The 24,666-nt window shown below is 38.3% G+C and overlaps 1 protein-coding gene across 1 annotated transcript in view; it reads right to left on the bottom strand.

Annotated features, from left to right (window-relative positions):
• ADORA1 (adenosine A1 receptor) overlaps positions 1-24,666 on the bottom strand; it is a 54,076-nt gene continuing 29,410 nt past the window's right edge. Inside the window, exon 3 of the mRNA XM_034414171.3 lies at positions 1-2,259. Within this exon, the coding sequence (XP_034270062.1) occupies positions 1,650-2,259 (610 nt within the window). The 3' untranslated portion in view covers positions 1-1,649. The remainder of the gene's footprint in view (positions 2,260-24,666) is intronic.

Raw genomic sequence — 24,666 nt, 5'->3', positions numbered from 1 at the left:
TGTATTTATTTGTTTGTTTATTATTTATTTCATCTTATATGGCACTCCAGTTGATAACAGCTCTGCATTGTTTACATTGTCAGTACTAAGATAAACTGCAACCCATACCCATCATCCAAAATTAGAAAAATGTCATTAACCCACAGTCAGCTAGACCTAGCGAGGGAGCCAACCTTTCTTGCCAGTGAATCCAACAGGTTACTGTGCCTTTCCCATGGCATACTTAACTAATCTCAAAGTGCTTAATCACTTACGCTGTATAGTACAATGTCAGACTCCCTGTCAGCTGTCCTTGAGCATAGATACCAGAAAATTTCCTACCCAGAGAGGCGATGCCCCTGTGATTCTGAACTCACAGAAACAACACAGCATTTACTCCTCCAGTGCCTGTATTATAGAAACCCCTGTACTAGCCTCATCTCACTATTATTGCATAAATTCCCAGGGTACACAGGCCAATTCTATACCTCCCTGCTGCTTTCAGATACTAAACTGCTACAACACACAATGTTGCCAGGTTTCCCACAGCAGTGCTTAAAATCCACCACATGATCTGTAATAGATTTAGTTTGCCATATTTAACCGTATGCTCTCCTTCACCAATCTAATGTTTTATCCCTCCTTTTGGGCTTTTGCTTTTATATGTACAATATATTTATAGTTTTCAGCATTTTATAATTAATATTATTTTTAAAAATGTTGAGGTATTACTTCATTCTTTTAATTAGCTGTACCCTGTTCTCTTTATGCTGGTTTTTGACCATAGTAGATATTTGATTTTACAGTCAACTGACACTGCCTATACTCAGGACCATCACAGCTTGCTTGTCCCAAAGATTGTCTAGAAAACTCAAGTTTTAATAGACATCAGCAACTGCAACAATGATGGGCCAACCCTATCTTCAGGGACATCCTTGTCCAGAAGAGGGGAAGCACCTCAGGGAAGATTCCGGCTCCTTGATGGAGTTAGGATTTGTAGAAGGCCTTTTGAACCTCACCAAGTTGGCAGAACCCACTGTCGTCTATTATTCAGTTGTATTTTTGCTGATGTATTGAATTAATCTGGTATTATATGTGTAAAGATTTATGGCAGAAAGAAAAAAAAGTCACATAATACTTAGTGGCATCTGAAATAAGCTTACAATTGGCACTAAATTGCTGAACATATGAGGATATGAATTGCTTCTCTGATTTTGCTCATACAAACTCTTATTAGCTATTATACTTGTCAATATTAAATATAGATAGTGCCTATGTTTTACAACCATTGAAGACAAGATTTTCTTCCATATTTCTCTTTGTTTTTTTCTCTGGATTATCTTATATTGAGGACTTCAACATTTATTACAGTATATTGCAAATCCCTACAGGAAAAACAAAACCACTGAGGTTAATTTCCTCTTTATTGGAATGAAAGATATGTCACAGCTTTTTGTTGGTATATTTCTCCTTTAAATAGGTAAATATATGCCAATTTAAGAACAGAATGCCAAGTGGTACAAGGAATATTGCTAGTAGAAGTAATAAATAATACTCTTGGTTGCCTCTGAGCTTTGCCTACTCAGAGACAATGGACAATGAAAGGAATATTTATAGATCAACCTGTACAGCATGAAAGTTGCAGCCCCAAACACTGCAGCCCATGACTCCTAAATAGCAATGTCAGTATTACCAATATTGTTTGCATTCCTGTCCACTTTGCAATAAAAATACTGGTTCCAGATTTGCAGGAATGTGGTCCTGAATTTTTTAATCCTAAATGCATAAACAATAGGGTTCATGGCTGAGTTCCAATGAGTCATACATATAGCAATAGAGGTGAAGATGTGCAAGTGCTTCAATTTAGGATCTAATAGGGTGACAAAGTTGCAAATGTGCAGAGGAAGCCAGCACAGAGCAAAAAGGAATAGCACCAAGGCAAGAGACTTGGCAATTTGCAGTTCCTTCCCGTAATATTTTTCTGGGCATGCTGAATTGGATCCAAACTTTTTGCTGAGTTGTTTGCGAATGATCTTGAAGACAGCTATGTAGATGATGAGCATAAGGACCAGGGGAGGCAACACCCACCCGAAGAAATTGAAATACACCATGTATTTCATGCTGATGACGTTGGCAAATTGGCAAGTGACACTGGAGGTGGTGTTTCCCTTTTTGTGTTTGTTCCATCCAAATAGCGGAGTCATGCCCACAAGGAAGGAGATCAGCCAACAGCATCCAATAGCAATGCCTGCACGTCTGGGGGTCACCACATTCTTATAACTGCGGAAAGAAAGAATAAGATTGTGGCATTACAGACATAACTACCCTTTGGTCTCAGTTAATTTCCCTCCTTACTTCTAACCATCATTCATTTATTAAGGCAGAGTTTCTCTGTATGATTTGAAAGTATTGTTTCTAGGTTTTCTGCCATCATGTTTGTTGATAAGCCCTCAACAGTTTCCCTTCTATCTCTAGATTGTTCACTTCCATTACTTTCCCAGCCTTCCCACAATCTCTCAAAAGAGAGCTGTTTTGTTTATGAAATTTTCTTAAAACAATGCACAATCTTTTATTTTTCCTCCCTCCCTCCCTCCCTCCTCCAGGGCACATTCTATCCTTCAAACACTACAGAAATTACCCAAAGAAATGGATTCAACAGGACAAGACTTTAAGTTCTCTATCTGCCATTATTTTTCTCTAAACCCAAGCTAAAACATACATCCAAATAATAATTGAAAATTGTATGGATTTGAAATTGTGTTTGACATTGTCAAAACAAGATGTTAGCCCAGAGGTTTTCTGCAGACTTTATTAGCAATTTTATGTAAACATGTTTTGTATTAACTAATGAACCAGTTGCATTTATAAACAAACCACATATAATCAATGAGTATATAAGCATATATAATCAATGAGTAAGGAAAATCCCAAGACAATGCTTATTAAACATCTACATGTAATTTTCCAATTTGGTTTGCAACAAAATAAAAGAAATAAAAGAATAGCATGCGAATTCTTTTGATCTTTTTGTTAAAACACACACTGTTCACTCATTTCCTTTTTCATAGAAGCTAGTCATTTTCTTTCAAGTGCTGCCCATTTAATTCTAACATTTTCCTGCAATCTCTCCTATTATTACTCCTTTATGTGGAATCAGAATGAAGTGTTATGAATGTATTTATTTATTTGGTAAATGCATATGGCTGCCCATGACTAACAATTAAATACAAAATAAAAATAGGATAAAAAAGCCAAAATGAAAAACAAACAAAATCCCCCTATCAATAGCCTAGAACAACTTTTGAGAATATCCGATGCCTCCCATTTAAGTCAACATGAAATGGGCTCACCCATACTGCCAGGGCCACAGAGGAATGGCACAGCCTGATTTGTCAAAGGCCAGCAGGGTCAAGCCAAGTCTAATCTCCCTATTCCAGAGGGTAGGCATTGTGGCAGAAAAGGCTCTCTTCCTGGGTCCCACCAGAGGGATTTTAGCAATTTTAAGAAAATCATGCTGACTGGGGAATTCTGGGAGCTGAAGTCCACACATCTTAAAGTTATCAAGACTGAGAAACACTGCTCTAGTGGATAGGAGCCAGACAATACCACTCCTGTATAATTTACTTATTTTCCAATACTTGAGTATCCCCCATATTTGAGATTAAAAACAAAACCCCCAAAAATAAAAATCAGGGCTACAGTTGGAAAGCAGCATCCCCAACAGCTGACTTAAAGTTAAGGCTTTTATTTTAGAAGTGCTAAAAGGACATTAAAGGAATGATACTTTTCCATAAAGTTATTCCTTTGCTTTCAATTTTAGTTTAGAGAATTCCACTGTGTATTAGCTGTTTGCATAGTTTTCATAACTATAATGCTTCACCAACACTTCTAATTTTCCGAGTGTTGGAAAATAACAAGAAAGGAGGATACTGTCTACCCTGAAAAAGATTAACCCGTCTTTTGGCAGCTAGACCCTGAACTTAAACACAGGGCAGAGTGGAGGATAGAGAAAATTAAGTAAGGTACAAAATGGAAAATTAAGTAAGGATATAAAAGGGATAATGTCATGCATGCAAATTGAGCCATAACTGGAAGGGGTCTATATTTGAAAAAGAAACTAAATTTATTCTTTTAATTAGATTTATACTATCAAGTCGCTTAGTTTCCTACATCAAAATATAGGTGTAAGCAAGGCAATTCTGGGAAGTACAAGGAAGCTACATTTGATTCTGAAGATGCATCATCTATGATAAGAGAGTCACTTTGAATAGTGAGACAGACAGCATATAAATTTAATAAATAAGATTATTTTCAAGAAATGCTGAAAGTGGTGGGAACTCTGCCTAATAGCACAGTTTTTACCAATATTCTTTGTGCTAATGTTTAGATTTTAATTCCATAATCCCCACATTATGAGGATTACACAATTACATGAGAGAAGCAAATGTCCAACCTATGGGATGGTACTCTTGAGGTTTATGGAAATGAAAGAATTTCAGTTCCAAACAAGCACTGAAGCAAACAGGCAAGATGAGCTGGAAGCTGATTGGAATTAAGGTTACCTTGAGTAATTTGCTGCCAACAACAGTTCCCTACAGCTCAGAGATCACTCTGTGCAGTGCAAAAATCAGAGTACTAGCATCACTGAGAAAGAGAGGAGGGTACAGTTGAAAGTTGCTGGCAGAGCAGCTAGCACCAGATGGCTCAAAGAAGTAAGCCAAGTCACATATGAAAAGAGAGGAAAAAAATCCTTAAAAAGAGCAAAATTATTTCCACACCTTGCAAACAGTTTTCACATTCACTTTTGTGAAAATTCTTTAAATTAGGCAGAAAAAATAAGATATGTCAGATGCCAGTTACTGCTAAAAAATACCGTTCTCTATCCCCCACATACCACCATCTGCTATAGTCCTGTTCACATTCTGAGAAAACTGAATTACCAGAATGCAATGTGGCTAATCTAGCATAAACATCATTAGGTGACAGAGCAATTATTCTATGGCTCTCTCGGACATGGCTTCTCAGAGGCAAATGCTTATTTACCCCATAGAGAAGACGATGATCTCATAGGGGAACAGCCCAAGAGAGCGCCACAGTCAATCAGGAAAAAGTCTTCCCTCAATATAAGGTTGGGCTTTATAGAAGAACAATCATTCTAAAGCCTGCAACAAAAGAAAATGGGAATGAATTTTCCATCTTGCAAAGTGCCAGGCCAAAAGTAACAAAAAACAGAGGTTTCTTTAGCAGGGTCATAATCTATCTATCTAGCTGCTGTGCTTCATCTCAGTGAGCTGCTCTGCATCATGGAGGCCAATCCTGTGTCCTTCATTGAGATATTTTATGTTACTCAGAGACCTCATCTTCCTCTCCTTTTCTTTTTCTTTATCTGTTAAATTTGTATGGTTGTCCATCTCACACAAAAAAATAACTGAGGAGTTATTGCAATAATCTCTCCCCCAAAAGGGATAATGTCTATGACAATGGGTGAGTCATATTTCTCCAGTTTGTGGTCTATAATGTTCTAAGGAAGATGCTTTACAGTTCAATGAAAATCTGACTCAATTTTTAATAGCAAGCCTTAGCACAGATAATGGAAGAATCTCAGAACTTGAGATTTTTCAAGATCACCCTAGAAGCTACCTTCCTAGTTTAGTGGGGGAAGATGTTGAGTCGCAAACACCTAACAGGGCACCCATGTGATGTTTGAGACCCAACACCAATAAAAATTCTTGCAGCCAATTCCCAGACATTTTTTAATGAGATGATATTCCACTACTTCTCTGTCCTCCTGATTCTGTGCTATTATCATCTCACTTTATGAGTAATTAGGGTTACTAAACCCTCCTGTTACTAAAAAACAGGAAGCCCACTCTCGCCTTAAGGAGTATTTCCTGGATCTGGATAACTATCATCCACTGACTAACCAGTTTTTAGCCAAGAGTTAGAAAGAGTGCTCCTGCTTACCTACAGACTTTAAGAAAGCTGAATATCTAGAAGCATTCCAGTCTCACTAGAAATCTGGGTACTGCACCAAAATAATCTTGTTTGCCCTGATTGCGGTCAGAGAGAAATGGGGAAGTGGTACCATGTTGAACATCTTAGATCCCTTAGCAGATTTTGCTAGTGTTGATCATATTTTGTTATAGCAGGAAATGTAAACATTGTATTACTATTACTATACTCTGTTCCTCTGTTCAGCTGTTTACTAATGACTCACATTCTGATCTTCTATTCCATTTGAACTGGGAGATGTTGCACAAGTGTTGAATGGTTGCTTGGAAGTGAAGGCAGCCTGAATCAAAAGAAATACACTAAACTAAAAATGAATGTTAGCAAGGCAGAGGTCAATGGTTATTCTTGGACCTGGGAGCTAGAAAAGTGACCTACTTCACTTCCTGTGAAGACACAGATTATCACTTGAAGTTTCAGCAGAGCTGGTTAATGTTTTCCCCATGATCAATCAGGGAGCACCAAAATTGGCCTCCTGCCTAGACCATGCTACATGTTGCTGGGTTTGCACAAAGTCAAACCTTTTCAGAAACATGGGCACTGCTTGACTAACTACCCTTGAAACACCAAGGTTAATTCAGTGGTGAAATGTAAAATTTGTTACTACCAGTTCTGTGGGCGTGGCTTGGTGGGTGGGGTAATGTGAGCGTGGCCAACTTTTTTTTTTTTTTAACTTTTAAAAGCATTTTTTCGGCCGAAAAGGTTGTAGAAAAAATGCTTTTAAAAGTCTCTGACGATCCCAGCTGAGCCGCACGATCATCAGAGACTTTCAAAAGCATTTTTTTTTGGCCGAAGAAAAAATGCTTTTAAAAGTTAAAAAAAAGCCTCTGAGGATCATGCGGCTCAGCTGGGCATTGGGAGGGGGGGCAGAGATTTTTGCTACCGGTTCTCCAAACCACCCGCCACCATTGCTACCGGATCGGGCAATCCGGTCCGAACCGCAAGCATTTTTTCACCCCTGGATTAATTGCGTGGGGAGAAGGCCAAGAAATCACGAGATGGGGCTTATCAGGAGTTCAGCCCAACCCTAACCCCCCTTTTTCATGGCTGTGCTTGCCCTCTGGAATGATCTGCCTATCCAATCTCTTGATAGACAGACAGTGAAAGCCAGTCTCTTGCCTTGAGCATTTGGGTCAGGATGATTAAAGCTGCCATCTGGGAGACTGCAAAAAATTTAGTTTCTAAACACTGAATAACTGCTTGCATTGGTTTTCTTATATTGTTTATTTTGATTTAGATATTTTTATTGACTGGTTTATTTTATGACAACTAATACTGCATTGTTTGAGTGGGCCCTAAATACATAGCTACATAGAACTTTCAAGACTGAAGAAAATCAACTCTGCTGCTTCACAGAGCAGCATGGAGATCTGGGGCAAAGTGATGCTGTCAACCTACAGTCAAAATCCCATGGAAATATAAAAAGTGGGAAATGCAGAAACATCAGAGAAGGGATAGGGGGATTCAGGTCAGCTCTTGCAGTTGTGACAGCTGCAGCAGAGTTCTTTTTAAGAACCAGACCTAGATATTTAATTGATTTATCTCTAGTACTGTATGTATTGAAGCCATCAGGGTACATGTAATATGTGAGGACAAGATGATACATTTAATTCTGTTGATAATCTAGTCCGGTATTATCTGCTTTAGCTTTTGGTGGATAGATTTTTAAAAAAAGTCATTTTAAGTCTTGCCAATTAACATTTACCAGCTTGATGCCTTCCGATACTGTACATTGAACAATATTGTCTATTGGCCAGGAGTTAGCCAACACAGCCATTAGCTGCTTCCCCCCCTCCTCCCCCCCCCATTCTGTATTAGAGATTCCTGGAAGTTCCGGGGAGATCAATTGTGAGTTGATTAATCAAGTTCTGGGGAGATCAACTGTGAGTTCATTAATCAAGATTAAATTTGCCAAGTGAGAAAAGGTGCTAATTCCTTTAATTCAGTGCAATCCCACTGAAAATTTCCCTAACGATAGTATTAACACCAACAATCTCAGTTCCAATGGTTTTAGTTGAACCTTCTTTTTGGAGCAAATAACAGCTTCAGGTAGAAAGCAGCATGCATGGGTAGAAAGCAGTGATGGGATTCAAAGATTTTTACTACCGGTTCTGTGGGCATGGCTTGGTGGGCGTGGCTTGGTGGATGTGGCAGGGGAAGGATACTGTAAAATCTCCATTCCTTCTCCACTCCAGGGGAAGGTTACTGCAAAATCCCCATTTCCTCCTGATCAGCTGGGAAGCAGAGAATAGATGGTGACGGGGCCAGTCAGAGGTGGTATTTACAGGTTCTCTGAACTACTCAAAATTTCCACTAACGGTTCTCCAGAACTGGTCAGAACCTGCTGAATACCACCTCTGGGGGAAAGGTATAATAACTCTCATCCTCATATGCACAATTCTGATTAGAGCATTTTTTAATTCAAAACTTTAGGGTGAACAAATTTCAGAGGATCAAGGGTTGCAACAGGCTTCCTTCAATCAACTGGTGGGCTGCATGTGACATTAACAGTAGAAGGGGAAGCTCACAAGGAACAGCAGAAATTATTTTTCCATGCAGCTTGTAACTTTTGCAACGTAAATGGGTATCAGACTGGAAAGCCTGTAAAAGGAGGACTCCAAATTTCATCCATACGAAGACTCCTCCCCCCCACACACACACTCAGAATCACATTAACAAAATTGGGTAGCAAAATGATTTTGGAGTGGGGATACCGGTAGTTTAAGAGTGAAAATAAGACCAGTTTGTCTCTCAGAGGGTCCTGTTTTTCTATCCCCCCCCTTTTTTTGGAGCAACATAATATTTGCTATTAATAATTGCATATTCTACTATCAAATTTTGAAAACATGATCCTTAAGGTATTAGGAGACCGCAAGTGGAATGCTGGGGTAGTCAGATGCAGTTATCCACCCTGCATTAAGGGATCACATGTATCATATGCCTAGTATTTTTGTTTCACAACTCCTTGTGGAAAATGTGGATGATAAATGTCAGATTACCCCATAAACTTCTTAGTTTGTTCTGAATTAGTTGCCATAATAACCTTGTGGAGCTCCTGTGTACCATTCATAAGCAGCAGATAAAAGGAACAGGACATGCAATTAAAGCAGCTGGAGGGAACAAGTTTGGTTCACCTTTTGTGACAGTGAAAGTTCACCATTACTCCAGGATAAGCCCAGAATTCTTTATTTTAATAACATTCTGCTTCCATCACTCTCTCATGCTCTCTGCACCTATTGGCTCCATAAATCATTGGAGTTTTAAAATATTCTTTATTGCATGCTTATGGGATTAAAACTGAATCATTACTAGCGAGAAAGGCTATTCAGTTCAGGTTAATCTAATACGAAAAATAATCATTCTTATGAAAAGAACCTTCTCTAAATTCAGTTAGATATGAGGGTATATTGAAAAGGGCATATAAAATGATAGCTATAAACTCAGCATTAGATACCAATTTTGGCTAGATGTTGAAGCTAATGCCTGGCAACGAGTGACACAAATTAAGATCTGACAGAAGAGCAGAAAAACAGAATTAAATTGGAAGAGCCATAGTAGATACCGCTGTTTAAGCTAGCAGACATTCAGTAATGAAACAAAATTATCTTCCCAATTTATGACCATGTTTATGATCGGCAGAAAGTCAAGGTTCACCTTATTAACCTTTCATAGCAGGTTCACACTCAAGTATCACTTCTTGACCTTTGGGCTAAGATCAAGGTGTCTGATTCATGGGACAAGAAGTGGATGAGTTAAAATTCGGAAAGAAGGATAAAGAAATTGGTAGAAAAGAAAGTAGTTGTCTCATTCATGGCCAAATGTGGATGCAGTGGGACTCCAACCCAGTGCCTTGTTAGGACTTAGTGAGCAGAAACTGCCTCAGATTGAACCTTAGTAATAGCTGTTTAATCAGAAGCCAACCAATTACACGCCTGTATCAAATTTGACTGCTATGTTCCCCCAGCAGTGGTGGGTTGCTACCGGTTCTCCCCGGTTCTTGCGAACCGGTAGTGGAAATTTTGAGTAGTTAGGAGAACTGGTAAATATCACTTCTGCCTGCCCCTGCCCCCAATCTATTTGCTGTCTCCCGAGTCCCAGCTGATCGGCTAGAAGGAAAAAAATCAGGGCTCACTTGACAAAGAGAAAAAAAAACCCCAAGACACCTTAGTTTTAAATTGAGAAGCCAAGAAGCGTCCCAACTGATCGACTAGAACTGATCCACTCCTTGTAAACCGCTCAGTAGTGGCAGAGCTGCAAAAAACTATTTAAACTCTTGCCACGGCGCTTCAAAGGGCTGCCATACAGTTGATCAGCAGTAAAAGGCAGTGTGGTGGTAGACCGGTGCCTCCAAAAACAAATAGGTAGACTGGAACACTCCAAAAACAAATGGGTAGACTGGTACGGCTCTGCAAGCAGTTAAAAGCCTGATAGATCAACACCTCTGCTAAATCCTAAAGAATTGTTTGTCACATGACCATCAAACCATGCCCACAAATTAAGCCACACCCACAGAACCAGTAGTAAAATTTTTAGAACCCACCCCTGTCCCCCAGAAGGAGTTAGCCTACAACATGGACATTCTCTTGTATTCACAGCTCTTTCTGAGAGAAAGTTGTGCCTTTGCTCACATTTCCTGGAACATTTTAAATGTGAAAATGTGAACAATACATGTCACTTTTTTCTGTGCTGTTTTTGTGTGCTGTGACTTCAAATGGTCACTAAATGAATAGTTGTAAGTGGAGAACTAACTGTATAGTTAGTTCAGGTTGATTCAGCCTTCCATCCTTTTGAGGTCGGTAAAATGAGGACCCAGATTGTTGGGGGCAATATGCTGACTCTGTAAACTGCTTAGAGAGGGCTGTAAAAGCACTGTGAAGAGGTATATAAGTCTAAGTGCTATTGCTATTGTATTCATATTGTGTCCTGTACTTACATATATATTTTTAGTTGTAAATCATGTTGCAAAATTCTGAAATATTCCAACTTTGTGCATACTGTACATGGTCTACATTCTCCTTTGTATTTTACAGGTTTCAAATCCATACACTGTTTAGATAAAGTGAGCTTATCCTGGATTTTGGATTGGATTTCAAAGATATGTTCCTACAATTATTTTAAAAACATGCATAACTGGTTCACCGCTGCCTTTTTCCACATCATTTTTCATCTTTCCAGTCTAGTTTACAACTCTGGGATTCCTGAAAGCCACTTACACTGGCCCTGCTTAGCTTTTGCACCATAGCCCAGCGAGTGAGGGTCTGTTAAGGACTGCTGTGCTGCACTATATCAATCAAAGGTATTGGCCTCACTATTATGGTGCCAACTCATAATCTTTTTTGGCTGAGGATAGGTGCACTCAGATAATGACATCTCTCCCCCAGAAATGGGCGGGATCAGCCTAAAAATAGATTTGGCTTAACGTAAGTGAAACATGTAATTAAAAGTTAATTAAAACTTAAATCAAAGTAATTAATATTTTAACTCAGTACACACATGAGATAAAAACAGCCGACTTCTCCTTCCAGCAGATAATGAATGTATGACTGGGTTGCAAGTTCTTAAGGGCCCCTGGGGGAAGCTTCTAAGGCTTTTAATGCTATTTGTGCATTTTTCCTATCACGGTAGTTCCAAGGATTAATCTCTAAAGAGGGCAGTTAAAAATAGAACAAGTAGTACAAATTATTACAGGAGGATGGTTCTCACCTCCTCATTCCAAATAAATGGCTCCAAACATCTTGAACGACAGTTCTAGCACCAGAACCACTAATCCAGGGCTGTCAAACTCACAGCGGCATCACGTGACATATCGGGACTTTCCCCCCCTTTGTTAAACTGGGCGTGGGTGTGGCCAGCACATGACACATCTGGCCCGCGGGCTGGGAGTTTGACAGCCCTGCACTTGTCTGTCTCTTGTCTTTAAGGAAGTGTTTCATCTATAGGTATGATTGCTAATTTGTTTATTAATTATTTATTAAATTTATATCCCATCCATCTCACTATCCAAAATGACTTTGGGCAGCTTACAATGGCCTAAAAGTATAAATATAAAAGCATTAAAATTAACAGCGAGTAAATAAAGATTAAAAACCAAGAGCCCGGACCGTAAGGGGGTTGGATTTTTGTCTCTTGTCAGCCACCCAACCACCACCAGTATACTGCGCCTGCATTGTTACAGGTAATACTCGACTTATGAACACAATTGGGATTGGATTTCAATTTTTGAGCAAGGTGGTTGTTAAGTGAGTCACACCCAGTTTTATGACCTTTTTTGCTATGGTTGTCAAGTGAATCACTGCAATTGTTAAATGAATCATGTGGTCATTAAGTAAATACAGCTTCTCCCATTGACTTTGCTTGTTGGAAGCCATTTTCCAGACGGGAATGAGAAGGGCATTGAGGGCATTGGCTTCCTTTTGCTAAAAAAGAACAACTTGTAATAAGATATCCAAAATCTAACGTGCTAATGTTTGCATGACACAACATTAGGCTACATACCTGGCAAATTAATGGGGAACCAATAGATATATATTTATATCTTGGGGTGAAGTTCCATGCTTCCCTATCTTGGAGCGCACATTTCTCTTATTGGGCAAGTGTGGCCCAACATAGCTCCCAAGCTCTCTAAGTCAGGGGTGTCAAACTCAAGGCCCGGGAGCCAATCTGGCCCGCAGGGTGCTTAGATCTGGCCCATAGGGCCACCCTGGGCCTCTGCCAGTGAAAATTGAGCTCGGGAGGGCTGCATGCGGCTCTCACGAGCTCTGTTTTCACTGGCAGAGGGTTACAGGAGGCCATCGCAGCCAAAAATGGAGCTCAGGAGCCCGTTTTCATTGGCAGAGCCCTCAGGCTACCACAGGCGCTCCCGACACAAGTGACGTTGAGCTGGCCATGCCCAACCTGGCCACACCCACTCCTGTCCCCCAAGGTCAAACACAACCCTCATGCAGCTTTCAATGAAATTGAGTTTGACACCCCTGGTCTAGATATTCTTCTATTCAAAGGGGGAGCATTTCATTCCTGCAGTTTGCAAGGTTTTTCTTCCTAAAGTCATTTCTCAGCTTCTTTATGGTATTCCAATTTGCATTTTTACAAAGTTTAGCCTCCTGGAAGTGATATAATTTGAATTTATAAGAGCAACTCTAAGTTCTAAGATGCATTAAGAATGCTGTTTTATGGTTAGAGACAGATTTGGTTTCTGTGAATGCCAGAGCCCATTTCTATCTCCTTAATTCTTGGATGAAATTTATTTTTTTCTTCTGTGGGTCCGCATTGGTTCTCGGAGGCTGTTTTATAACATCCTGACTAACAAAAGCTAAAACTCCAACCCTTAGGCTTTCTTTGGAAAATCTCTGTCCATTAGGACATGAAAATGCCAGAAGCCATTTTAAGCAATGTATCTGAGATACTGATTTACAAACCAGTTTAAGTCTGGTATTACAGTTTATGGATTTTTCTCAAATAGGTGTGTGCCATTATTTTATCTCTCTTCAATTCTAACGATTTAGAATAAGAGTTTAACTTTAATTATACTACTATTCTATATCATCATTTTTAAGGCTATTGCATTAAATGTTGTATTTCTTTGATGTTCCCTTTAAATAAGGAATTCTTATTATGATGCCAACTTATATTAATTGCCTATAGAATGTATGCCTAGAACCAAGATCTACACTCTGTGCTCTCTCCCTCCCTCCCTCCCTCCCTCCCTCTCTCTCTCTCTCTCTCACACACACACACACACACACCACAGTAAAATACAGGGTCATCTTGCAATTACAGTCTTGGAATTTCCAGCATATTCAAGCTGCCATGTTGCATTCCCAAGAATGTGTCTGTAACTATCTCACACCTTGAATATTATTCATTTCTCTCTTAAAGTTATCTTTTCTCCTTATCAGTTTATAAGCTATTCTGTCCATTATGATTTACTTTTAGTGTACAGGCTTGCTCAACTTTCATTTAATGTACATTCTCTGCAAAATCTATGCAACTTTGGAGCTCTTGCTCTTGGCTCATCTAAGTGTAAGAGACTAGTGACTTGCTAGAACTTGTTAGCTGTGAAATAATAAAATAATTATTTGAATCCTTTCTACTGGTTGGTGTTACTTTCAGTGAGTTTTCTGCCTGTAATGATTATATCTTAACACACTGATCCTTTCCTTGTGTCCTAGGACAGGGGTCTCCAACCCACCAGGTCACAAACCAGTACCAGTCCATGGCATGTTAGGAATCGGGCTGCATGGCTAGAGGTGAGTGATAGGTGAGCAAGTGAAGCTTCGTCTGTACATGCAGCTGCTCCCCAGCACTAACATCACTGCCTCAGCTCCACCTTAGATCATATCAGTTATTAGATTCTCATAGAGCAGTGATGGCTAACCTTTTTGCCATCGCGTGCCAGGAAGAGGCAGGAACAGGGGGTCACGTGCACACGTGCTCATATCCATAATTCTACGTGACCCACCCACCCCCCACTCACGGCACGCAATGGCCCGGTAGGCCCGTTTTTCTTTCTCACCTGGCTCCAGGACCTCTCTAGGCGTCTGGGGAGGGCGAAAACAGCCTTCTCCACCCCTCCGGAGGCACTCTGGAGGCCAAAAATGGCCCGTTTGACAACTTCCAGTCCCATCGGGAGCTGAGCTTGCGTGCCCACTGTTATGGTTACGTGTGCCACCTGTGGCACGCGTGCCATAGGTTCACCATCATGGTCATAGAGTGTGAACTCTACTGTAAAAGCGCACATGTGAGGGATCTAGGTTGTGTGCTCCTCCTCCCCCACTTCTGTGGAAAAATTGTCTTCCACAAACCAATCCCTAGTGGTTAGCGATCACTGGCCTAGAAGATGATAGAAAATACCTGTTTTGTCAAGCAAAATCTAGCTAAAATCTCTAGTAGCTAAAATCCTATGCATTATAGTAACTTTTAAACTGCAATTTTTTTCTTTCATTCTTGACACTATTAAATACAGAAATATTACTACTGTTCTTGCATGGTTTAATGTCTATTAATATCAAGCTGGTCTTAAAGTAATTTAGAACTAAAGAGATATTGTCTGGATTTTTATAGAGAAGAAAACTCTGCTTAAAAGGTGATCTGCTCCATGGTCAGTTTGAAAGGAGAGCAGTAATCTTGACCAACCTATCAGTAGCTATGGCCTCAACCACAGACTTTGTAGCATAATTAATATGGGTAGAGTATTTTCAGTAAATATACTTCAATGCGAATGATAGTAGGTTTTTTTTACTGTGCATCTACTGTATACATATAACAAAGGATGTGCAAATTTAATCTATAATTAATCTTGGTGAGGTGCTATTGATGTAGTCCATTGTCATCTGATCTAAAAAGTCTAAAAAGTGACATGAAAAACAAGCAGACTGTAATTTATGTATTTTAACCATACATAAATCTTCTAGAACTAAAACTATTTCCATCTGATTCTAATCCAATCTGAATTTCCAATCTAATTTTAATTAGAAAAAACTAAATCAGAAATTTGCTAAATTAAAAAAAAACTTCTCCAAAAATTTGCTGATTTAATAAATCTAACTCTAAAAGCAGATTGCAAAATAGAGAAGTATTCATTAATCCCTAATCACAGAAATAAAGAGCTGCAAGGAATCTTAGAAATCAGTTAATCTAACTCCCGGCATGATCTATCGGATCATCTTTGACATGATTAACCAGCCTTCATTTGAAGACCTTCTGGGAAAAGAATGCATGGGGCAGCCTATTTTATTGGCTGACAGCTCATACACTCAGGAATTCTTTCTGGTATCTACGGTGAACCTACTTGTTGAAGTTTTAACCCAGTGGTTAAAAGTGTGGTGTCCAGAATCAGATACCAGATGTATGCAATTACTAGGTAAAAGATAGTCACATTTAATTTCAGAAGGATTTCTTAAAAGGAAACAGAAAGTATATCAATTGAAATTTCTTTTAGACCATCACAGTGGATAGATTGTACCATACAGATTAAGATAATTATTAACACCTCCAAGAGAAGGAAGCCACTATGGCTGATAAGCTATAAAAGAATCTAGAAATGACAAGATATACTGTACATTCCTTGAAATGTGTCCTAAGAAATAGGTGAATTTTGTTATGTTAATTTATAAAAAAACAGATTAGTAAGAAACATATTTTGAAGATTATCTTACTAACAATAATCTAACAAACAATTTTCAGAAATTGAGTTAAGAAGATGGCTGCACTCTAAAATAAGAAAAGCATAGGAATATGTATGGGCATTTTCAGTCATTCCAATCATGGTTGTCTCAAAAGTGCTTTTTCAAAAGGCAATTCAAAAGGCCTATGTTTTTTTTTTCTTGAGGAAGACGTTTCAGTTTAGAACTGAAGAAACTTCTTGGATGAGAAATGAAACATCTTCCGCAAGGAAAAAAAAATAGTCCAGTTGCTTTTTGAAAAAGCGCCTTTGAAAAAAAAGCATGGGAAAACAATTGGAGAAAGAAATGGCAAGAGCAAATAAGTAAAAGTAATCCTTTGCTCAAGTTTCCACTTCAGACACCATTGGATAGATGCCAATACTTGAGACTATGTTCAGGAAAAGGTGTCAGGCCAAAGGTAAAGAGAAATGTGAGAAATAACATTCTGGGATTAATCGACCTATTGCAACTAAAAGCCAATGGATTTTAATTATTAGTATAGCCTACATGAAGCACAAATATGGTTTACTGGTTTCCTATTAAAAGCTTGACATTGCATTAAAATATACTTACTTTCCAGAAAATTGAACATAGCCAATATAACAATAACTTTTTCAAACAGTTTCAGAAGTCATTTAGAAAATTAGAGAATTATTAGCCTATCATCTCCTCTGTATAAATTGGTGGCAAGTTATATCAAAGCTAAAGTTACCAGCCATTCAGAAGAGACTTTCTCAAACTTAGCAATTTTAAGATATATGGATGTCAATTCCCATAATTCCCCAGCCAACCTGTTTGAGAAACACTGTTCTAGAAGAACCAACATGGCTTTTGTAAAAAAAAAAAGTTCTACCACATCAGCATTTTAGAATTCTTTGAAATATATAGATTTTTGGTAGTAAATAGATAGAAATATCTTTTCACAAAGTCTCTAAACTTTCAAAAGTTTTGAGTAAATTTAAGTAATAGTCCATCTCTGTATTGGAAACCCATTAAATAACAGGATATAGAGGTAGAAATAAAAAGATCATTTTGACAATCTAAGCAAATAATCAGTAGGATCCACTAACAATTGGAAGCAGCTTGTCCATTGGAGCCAGAGCTGAACATGGAAATAGCCAGTAGCAGACAATGACAAATTATTCTAAAATGGAAAAAGCCACATTACTCAAGAACAGCTCCAAAATGTTCTCATTAAACAGCATGTTTGGGCAACATTAGAACAGTGCCATTTACTTTAAATATATGTAACAATAGGTTTAATTTCCAAACTAGGAGAATGACTTCAAAAAAGGCTTTCCTATTTTTGCAGGCGTCTCTCTGTGAATTGGAGGAAAAGGAAGGCCATACATTGTGGATGCAGCATCACCTTAATTTATTGCAACAAAGCTTTAGATAGCTTGTTAAGCAAAAGGAGGAACTCGAAAGCAATTTCTATGTAAGAAAGGTTTTGATCTTTTTGCAAGGGGAAATACTTTTATTTGTTTAGTTTCAGTTATGTTATACTTCAGTATTGTCTGCCTTTGGCAGCACAGATGGGCACATAAAGACACCAGTAATGTACTGCACATGAAGTAGGACCTCCGCCCCATTCATTCACTTTGGCAGAACTGTGAGTAGAAGCCGTAGAGTATAATTAGCAAGACTAAATGACATCCATCCAGTTAAACATACAATGCCCATTTCAACCCTATGATTCTATGTTCTATATACACTTGTATTCCCCCACCCCTCCCTACCAATTCTCATTGTGTGTCATCACACAGAATTTGCTTTAGAAATTATTTCAAAGGAGAGGAAAGTGGACAAATTCTCAAAAGTGGAGTGGGATGCTTTTGTACTTTACTGTTTTACAGCTCTCAGCAAGTAACACCTGAACTTAGAGATGTTGATCCAGATAAGAGTTTGAATAAAAAAGCACCAATACATAGCATTTTAGTGCTGAAGTTAGGCAGTGAATTTGAACCGGGCCGAACCGGGAGAAACCCACCACTGGCCCATATACACAAACATAGACTGAGAAATTCCTCTGCAGTCTTTGCACTATCCTCAAATCAGTTTTTTACCCCTTTGTTCCTACCCATCATCTCCTTTTGGTAGCTGAGCTAATTTATTTCCAGATCAGCTGTGATTATCCTTGTTTCTGGATACACTGTAGCTCTGGACTTTGTACATATAGACATTCTAAGAGTTTTCTTGCAAACTAGAAAAGACCATATCTATGCAGAAAATCAGTTATTGTACAGAATGTAATAATCTATATGTGTGTGTCTACTCAAAGGTTCATTTGTAAGTCTCTTTCTCCCACACGTTTTGTGTGAATCATTTTTGGCTGCTCTCTTCCCAGACTGGAATGTATTTAAAGAGTGGTCTTATCTAAAATGCTTAGCTTCCACCTCACCCTCAGACATGCATAACCATCAGATTATCCCTTTCAGGATGATGCAAAGTGAAGAAGAAGTAAGAAATGATAATCCAAAGAAATTAAGGCATGACATAAATCAATGAAATACATCTAAATCTAGTTTATACCAACACAAATCACTATACGTCTCTGTATTTTTCTAAGACTGCAAAGCATTTTTCTTTTCACCATGTCCATGCACCATGTCCACCAGGTTGCCTTTTGTTCCTTATATTTCTCCTTTTTCTCATCTCAAATATCCAACATGGCATTGTCTGCATGCACATTCATATTCCAAACCAACTCTTCTGACATCACTACTTACATTACCTTTATATATTCATCCATAAATATCTAAGAAGACATTATACCTCCTTGTCTGACTCCCTGCTAAATGTTAAACTAATAAAGGGTAAGCATTCCCTTTATGTTCATGTAAGCTTTATTTAACTCCATTGGGATAAAAATACAAGTAACCTTCAACTCCATATTCTTCCGATACATTCAAGCCTGTTTGCTTTACCATACCATTTCTTTTAATCAACAAACATAGAATTAACTTTCCCATTTTCAATGATCAGCAACAATCTGATCGGCACCCCGGCTGCCCAGCATAAAACCATACTGTGCTTCCCAAATGTTGCTTATTGTCAGGCCCATTTATTACACATTTATTTACTTATTTACATTTACATGTATTTACAGTTCTATCCTGCCACAATCGAAATCAATCCTTGAACTATCCTTTCTTGTACTCCGTTATTCAAAATTCTGACCAAAACTTTCCTAGGCATATGTGAACAAACTAGTTTTTGAATTGTATAGGAGGTTTATAACAGCATTCTTCTGATTATCCAATACTGATGAAGTCTTCACAGATATTGTTGAATAGTAATAGAGGCTCTTTATTAGTAAATTGCATTTTTATTTGAATATGCCTTTAGATACACTATCTATACCAGCAATCTTATCTTTCTTCAGCATTTCACAGCACTTGTGACTTCCTTTTCATCATTTCTTTCTGCACTTTTAAAGCAGTCTTTGAGATGTCACTATCATTCCCATAAAAATCTCTAAAATATTGTTGCCAACATTCCTCTATTCAAATTGTGTCTCATATAATAACTTATTCTTTACATGCACTCTGCCAAAACCCCATATTTAGCTCTAATCCTCCGCTTGCAAATATTTTTGCTTCCATCCAGTCTACTCTGAATTTTCTCTGCTTCTTTTAATCTTAAGTGTTTTTTGCTCCCTCTAATTACTTTCCTTGCAACTCTCTCTATATCTTTCATCCTCATTGTTTCAAGCAATCATTTTTAAATGCTTTTTTCTCATACAGAGTCGCTCTCATTTCCTCATTCCATTAAGTTTTGTTTTCAAGCTTATTAGTGTAACTCCAGAGAGGTTTTTTTACTGTGTTGGAAACAACTACTATATCATGTTTGCTTGCTGTATCTGCCCCTGTCCTAACATCAGTCACATTGCAATATAATAAAAATAAACCTGCAAAAATCTTGGGGAACAAATAGAAGCATTTCTACAGTAGTATTCCAAGCCTTTGGATTTCAACTCTTGTAATGAAAATTAAGTTTCACCCAAATAGTGGCAACAAACAGGTGAGGCAATATCAGCTGGGAGAGCCCTGCACAAACAATCAAGGCAGAGCGGTCTGCCTTCATGATACAAAGAACAATGTTGTGCTTTCATTTCTGTCACGGTGTCCACAGTGCTATCAAGGTTAAATTTTCTATCCCAAAGGTGCTTTTCAAAAGGCAACTGGACTTTGGTTTTTCCTTGAAGACGTTTCGCTTCTCATCTAAGAAGTTTCTTCAGTTCTAAACTGATCTTCACTCAGAACTGAAGAAGCTTCTTGGATGAGAAGCAAAACATCTTCAAGGAAAAAAAAAACAAAGAAAGTCAAGTTACCTTTGAAAAGCACTTTTGGGACAACCATGACCTGGATGACTAAGAATCTCCATAGATATTAAGTTTTCTAGGACTTTCATTTTTAGTACAGGTAGTCCTTGACGTACAACCATTCGTTTAGTTACTCTTCAAAAATACGGCACTAAAAAAAGTGACTTATTAAAGTTTTTCACACCTACCATCTGTGAAGTTTCCGAAAGATGCCCTAATTAATTCATGAGCCATGAGCCAAACTTCAAAAGAAATACAGTCATTTATTAGGAGCACCATTTCGGCAATATTCGGATGCAATTAGAACTAATCTCACATAGATTTATGTTCCCCTATGACTCTGTCTCTCCCCTCCTCCCTAGCCATGTCATAAATCAAATTCTCCAATTAACCACTTTGGCTGGCTGTGAAACCCAACACCTCCTACTGATTACGGTAAGAAAACATCTATGGAATGCAGCTTCAGTTAGGGAAATCAATCAGCTTTATCAGTTCTCCCTCCCTCCTGCTCATGGCAACTTGAAAGCTTTGCAAGTTGACACCACCACTGCAGCATCCCTATGGTCACGTGATAAAAATTTAGGGGCTTGGCAACCGACTCATATTTATGACAATTGCAGTGTCTCGGGGTCATGTGATCCCCTTTTGCCACCTTCTGACAAGCAAAGTCAATGGGGAAGCCAGATTCACTTTACAACCGTGTTATTAACTTAATAACTGCAGTGATTCACTTAGCAACTGAGGCAATCAAGGTCATAAAATGGGACAAAACTCACTTAAAACTGTCTCACTTAGCAGCAGAAATGTTGGATTCGACTGTAAGTCAAGGACTACCTGTTAGCAAGTCCATTCTTGAGAGACTATGATTCTCTAGCAATAGCTGTTGCGCTTCACTTTTCGCACACTTTCTAATGTAGGTGAAATAGTTTTAACCAGGAGCAGTATTTTGGTGAAGATGTCCAAACTTGCTGAAATGGCAAAATCAACTTATCTGTTTAGAGCAGAGGTCTTCAAACTTGGCAGCTTTAAGACTTGTGGACTTCAGCTCTCAGAATTCTCCAGCCAGCTCTGCTGGAGAATTCTGACAGTTGAAGTCCACAAGTCTTAAAGCTGCCAAGTCCACAAGTCTTAAAGCTGCCAAGTTTGAAGACCTCTGTTTTAGAGAAAAGACAATATCTACATTCACTGGGGATTGGAAACCCTTTATGGACTATTTGCATAAAGAAGAAGAAAAACGAACTTGCGATTTACAGTTTTGACGATTAGACAGGATAGAACATAGAAAGAAGAGAGTCACAATGTAATTTTAGGGAGATAAGTTAAAATGTAATTGTACTTATAACCTTGAATGTGCAAATGGTCCTGATCAGCTGCATCAGCTACTTATAACTTTGAATATGCAAATGGTCCTGATCAGCTGCATTGGATGGAAGAGCACAAATCGTTTTCACAAGGATGCTACTATCTATGGTCCAGCTGGCAGCTTTACTGCAGACCACTTTCACATTAACTCCTCTATCCATTCCATTAATTGTACCACCAACTTTTGGTTTCCCTGACTGACTATAACCTGAACATCAACAGTGGCTTCTTTCAACCACTCTAGCAATAATGATGTAATTATAACCACTTTTATTTCCCTTTCATTGGATTGGGCATGGCATGCCAGCAAAAGCTTCAGAAAGAATTCATACTACAAATTTGAAAAATGTGCACATTTTAGCCATTTCATGATGTTTTAGACTCTATTCCTTTCCTTTTGGATTTGTGAGCACCATTCAGATTATTGAGGCAGGATATGATAGAGTACATAACCTAAATGGAATAAGATTAACAGCATTCCTGCCAATATGTCAAGATCAGAAACTGGGACATAGTTATGCAATGCAACATTCATTTATTTTGCAAACCTTTAGCTGACTTGAGAAAAAGGCATTGTGTCAATAGAGCTGTTTGCTTTTTTTCTCACTGGTCAAGCCTTCATTTTTATTAATATTTATTGAATTTATGGTCAAAGACCAAAAGAAAACACACAGCTATGATTTAAAACAATAAACAAAAACGAGGAATTAATGCATGACAGAAAGGGAGATGGTGCAACTTTAAACATTATTGATTTTCTAGGCTTGGGTAACCATCCTTGCCTAACATACTGCAAACCATTTCTAAACACCTTGCCTCCCTCATCTTCCTGCCTTTCCTTATTTATATGGAGTGATTGAGAAGAAATATATCCTTCTTTGCAGACACATTGGTTGAATTCACCGAAGAAATATAATCAGATCAATCAGAGCACAGAGATAAGCCTATACATACAAGTCACTTTGAAGAATGGCAGCAATGGTGGTTCAGGGTGTTCTCTGAGAGGAATAAGGGTCCACCAGCAGGTTTTGTAAATGCTATAGCTACTGGAGCTAAAATCCAGATGTCTGCTAGATCAGGGGTCTCCAACCTTGGCAACTTTAAGACTTGTGGACTTCAACCTCCTGAGTTCCTCAACCAGATGGGTTAAGAGACTTCTGCATTCCTTAGTTGCTATTAGCAATTGTTACAATTTCTGCAACTGGTAACTCTAATCAATGCACACCCATCATGCCACCCTTGACAAATGCTTATGGATGCATGCACACAGCCTTCTTGCCATGATGCAAAGATGCCCCACTTATCATTTCACCCTACCATGTCCTTACTGTGTAGCCGCCGTGTCATTGCCAGCCTACTATTGACGCAGACTGAAGCCACAGTGATCTGGCATGAAAATGTTTTTCCAACTCTTGCAGCAGAAGACCTCCTATCTGGATAATCCACAGTGCATTGAAGTCAGCAATCTCTTCAGCTCCAACTAACTCAGCAGGGCTGCTGTGGGACCACCCCTTATCATCATGAAACTTCTCTTGCCAGCTATTTTGTTCATGGAAGTAGAGTGTGACTGAGGGATTGGAAGTCTGATTTCTTCTAAGGCCAAATTCAGGTCAGTATTCCACTGGGAAGCAAAAACCTCCTGGATCTTTCTTGATGGTGTGAAGCCTGTGTTTTCTCAGTTTGCAAGCTATTTTAAATCAAAGGGTAGTGTCATCCTTTCAAAATAAGTTACACAACTATGCCGCCTTTGGATTATGATTGTGATAATGTTCCTTATTTATTAAACATCATTATTGTTTTCACTTCTTTAACTCTCTCTTGCTTGGAACTATTTCTCCTCTCTTAGCTTTACTTGTTACCAAGACATTTTAGAGCTGTTCTATCCTACAACTCATTTTAAATTAAACATTATTAGAAGGATTTGAGGAAAGATGTGATGACAATGTGTGTTGTTGATCTTTTTATCTTTCTTTAACACAATGTGTGTATCTTTTTTCAACACAATGAGTTTGTTGATCTTTTTTTTTCTTTCATTTTTGAGATGGTTATTATTATTTATTCAAATTTCTGGGCCACCTGATTCCAAATGATTCCGGATAGTAATAATAATAATAAATAATAAAACCCAACAGATAGCATCACCTGAAGAGACCATCAATAGACAAAAACAAACAGAAAAGCCCACCCAATCATTCCAGATGGCTGAACTACAAGTTCATGTGGTATATTTGCTGTTAATTCTTCATTTTATTCTTTTAATGAATGATGTGTTCTTTTTGTTTTGCTTGAAAGATCAACCTGTGTGTGTATGTGTGTAGGAATTATTCTCAGACTGATGTTTTGGAAATACAGATATATTTGCTGTTTGCTATATGCTGCCAAAATATCTAAAAAATTAAAATGGACAGAGCTGCAATTCTTTCCTTTGCCATTTATAAGCTTGCTTGAATTCAATAATCCTATAATCAGGGTTTAATTAGAGCCCCCAGATATTGACTGTACAGTCTAGACATTAGGAAAAGATATTGAAAAAAGAATGGCTGCCATCTAGTAGAATTCTGAATTTTAGCAATTTGCTTAATGACCATAGTGGTTTTACATTATGACCACAGAAGAAAAGGTTGTATAATCGTGCTTAACTTAACAACTGCATCGCTTAGCAATGGAAATTCCAGTCCCAATTGTGGTTGTAAATTGAGGAGATTGAATATGTATGACCATGTGAAGAAAGGGGGTGGGGGAATTACCACCCTTTACACATGTGTGCATGCACACATGTTGGATGATCTCTGAAATCCCTTCCAATTCTTCAGTTTCTATGATAATATGTAT

The sequence above is a fragment of the Pantherophis guttatus genome, chromosome 3, assembly GCF_059756535.1.
Source record: "Pantherophis guttatus breed Tessera chromosome 3, ASM5975653v1, whole genome shotgun sequence".
Lineage (NCBI taxonomy): Eukaryota > Metazoa > Chordata > Lepidosauria > Squamata > Colubridae > Pantherophis > Pantherophis guttatus.
This window is presented reverse-complemented; position numbering and strand designations above follow the sequence as displayed.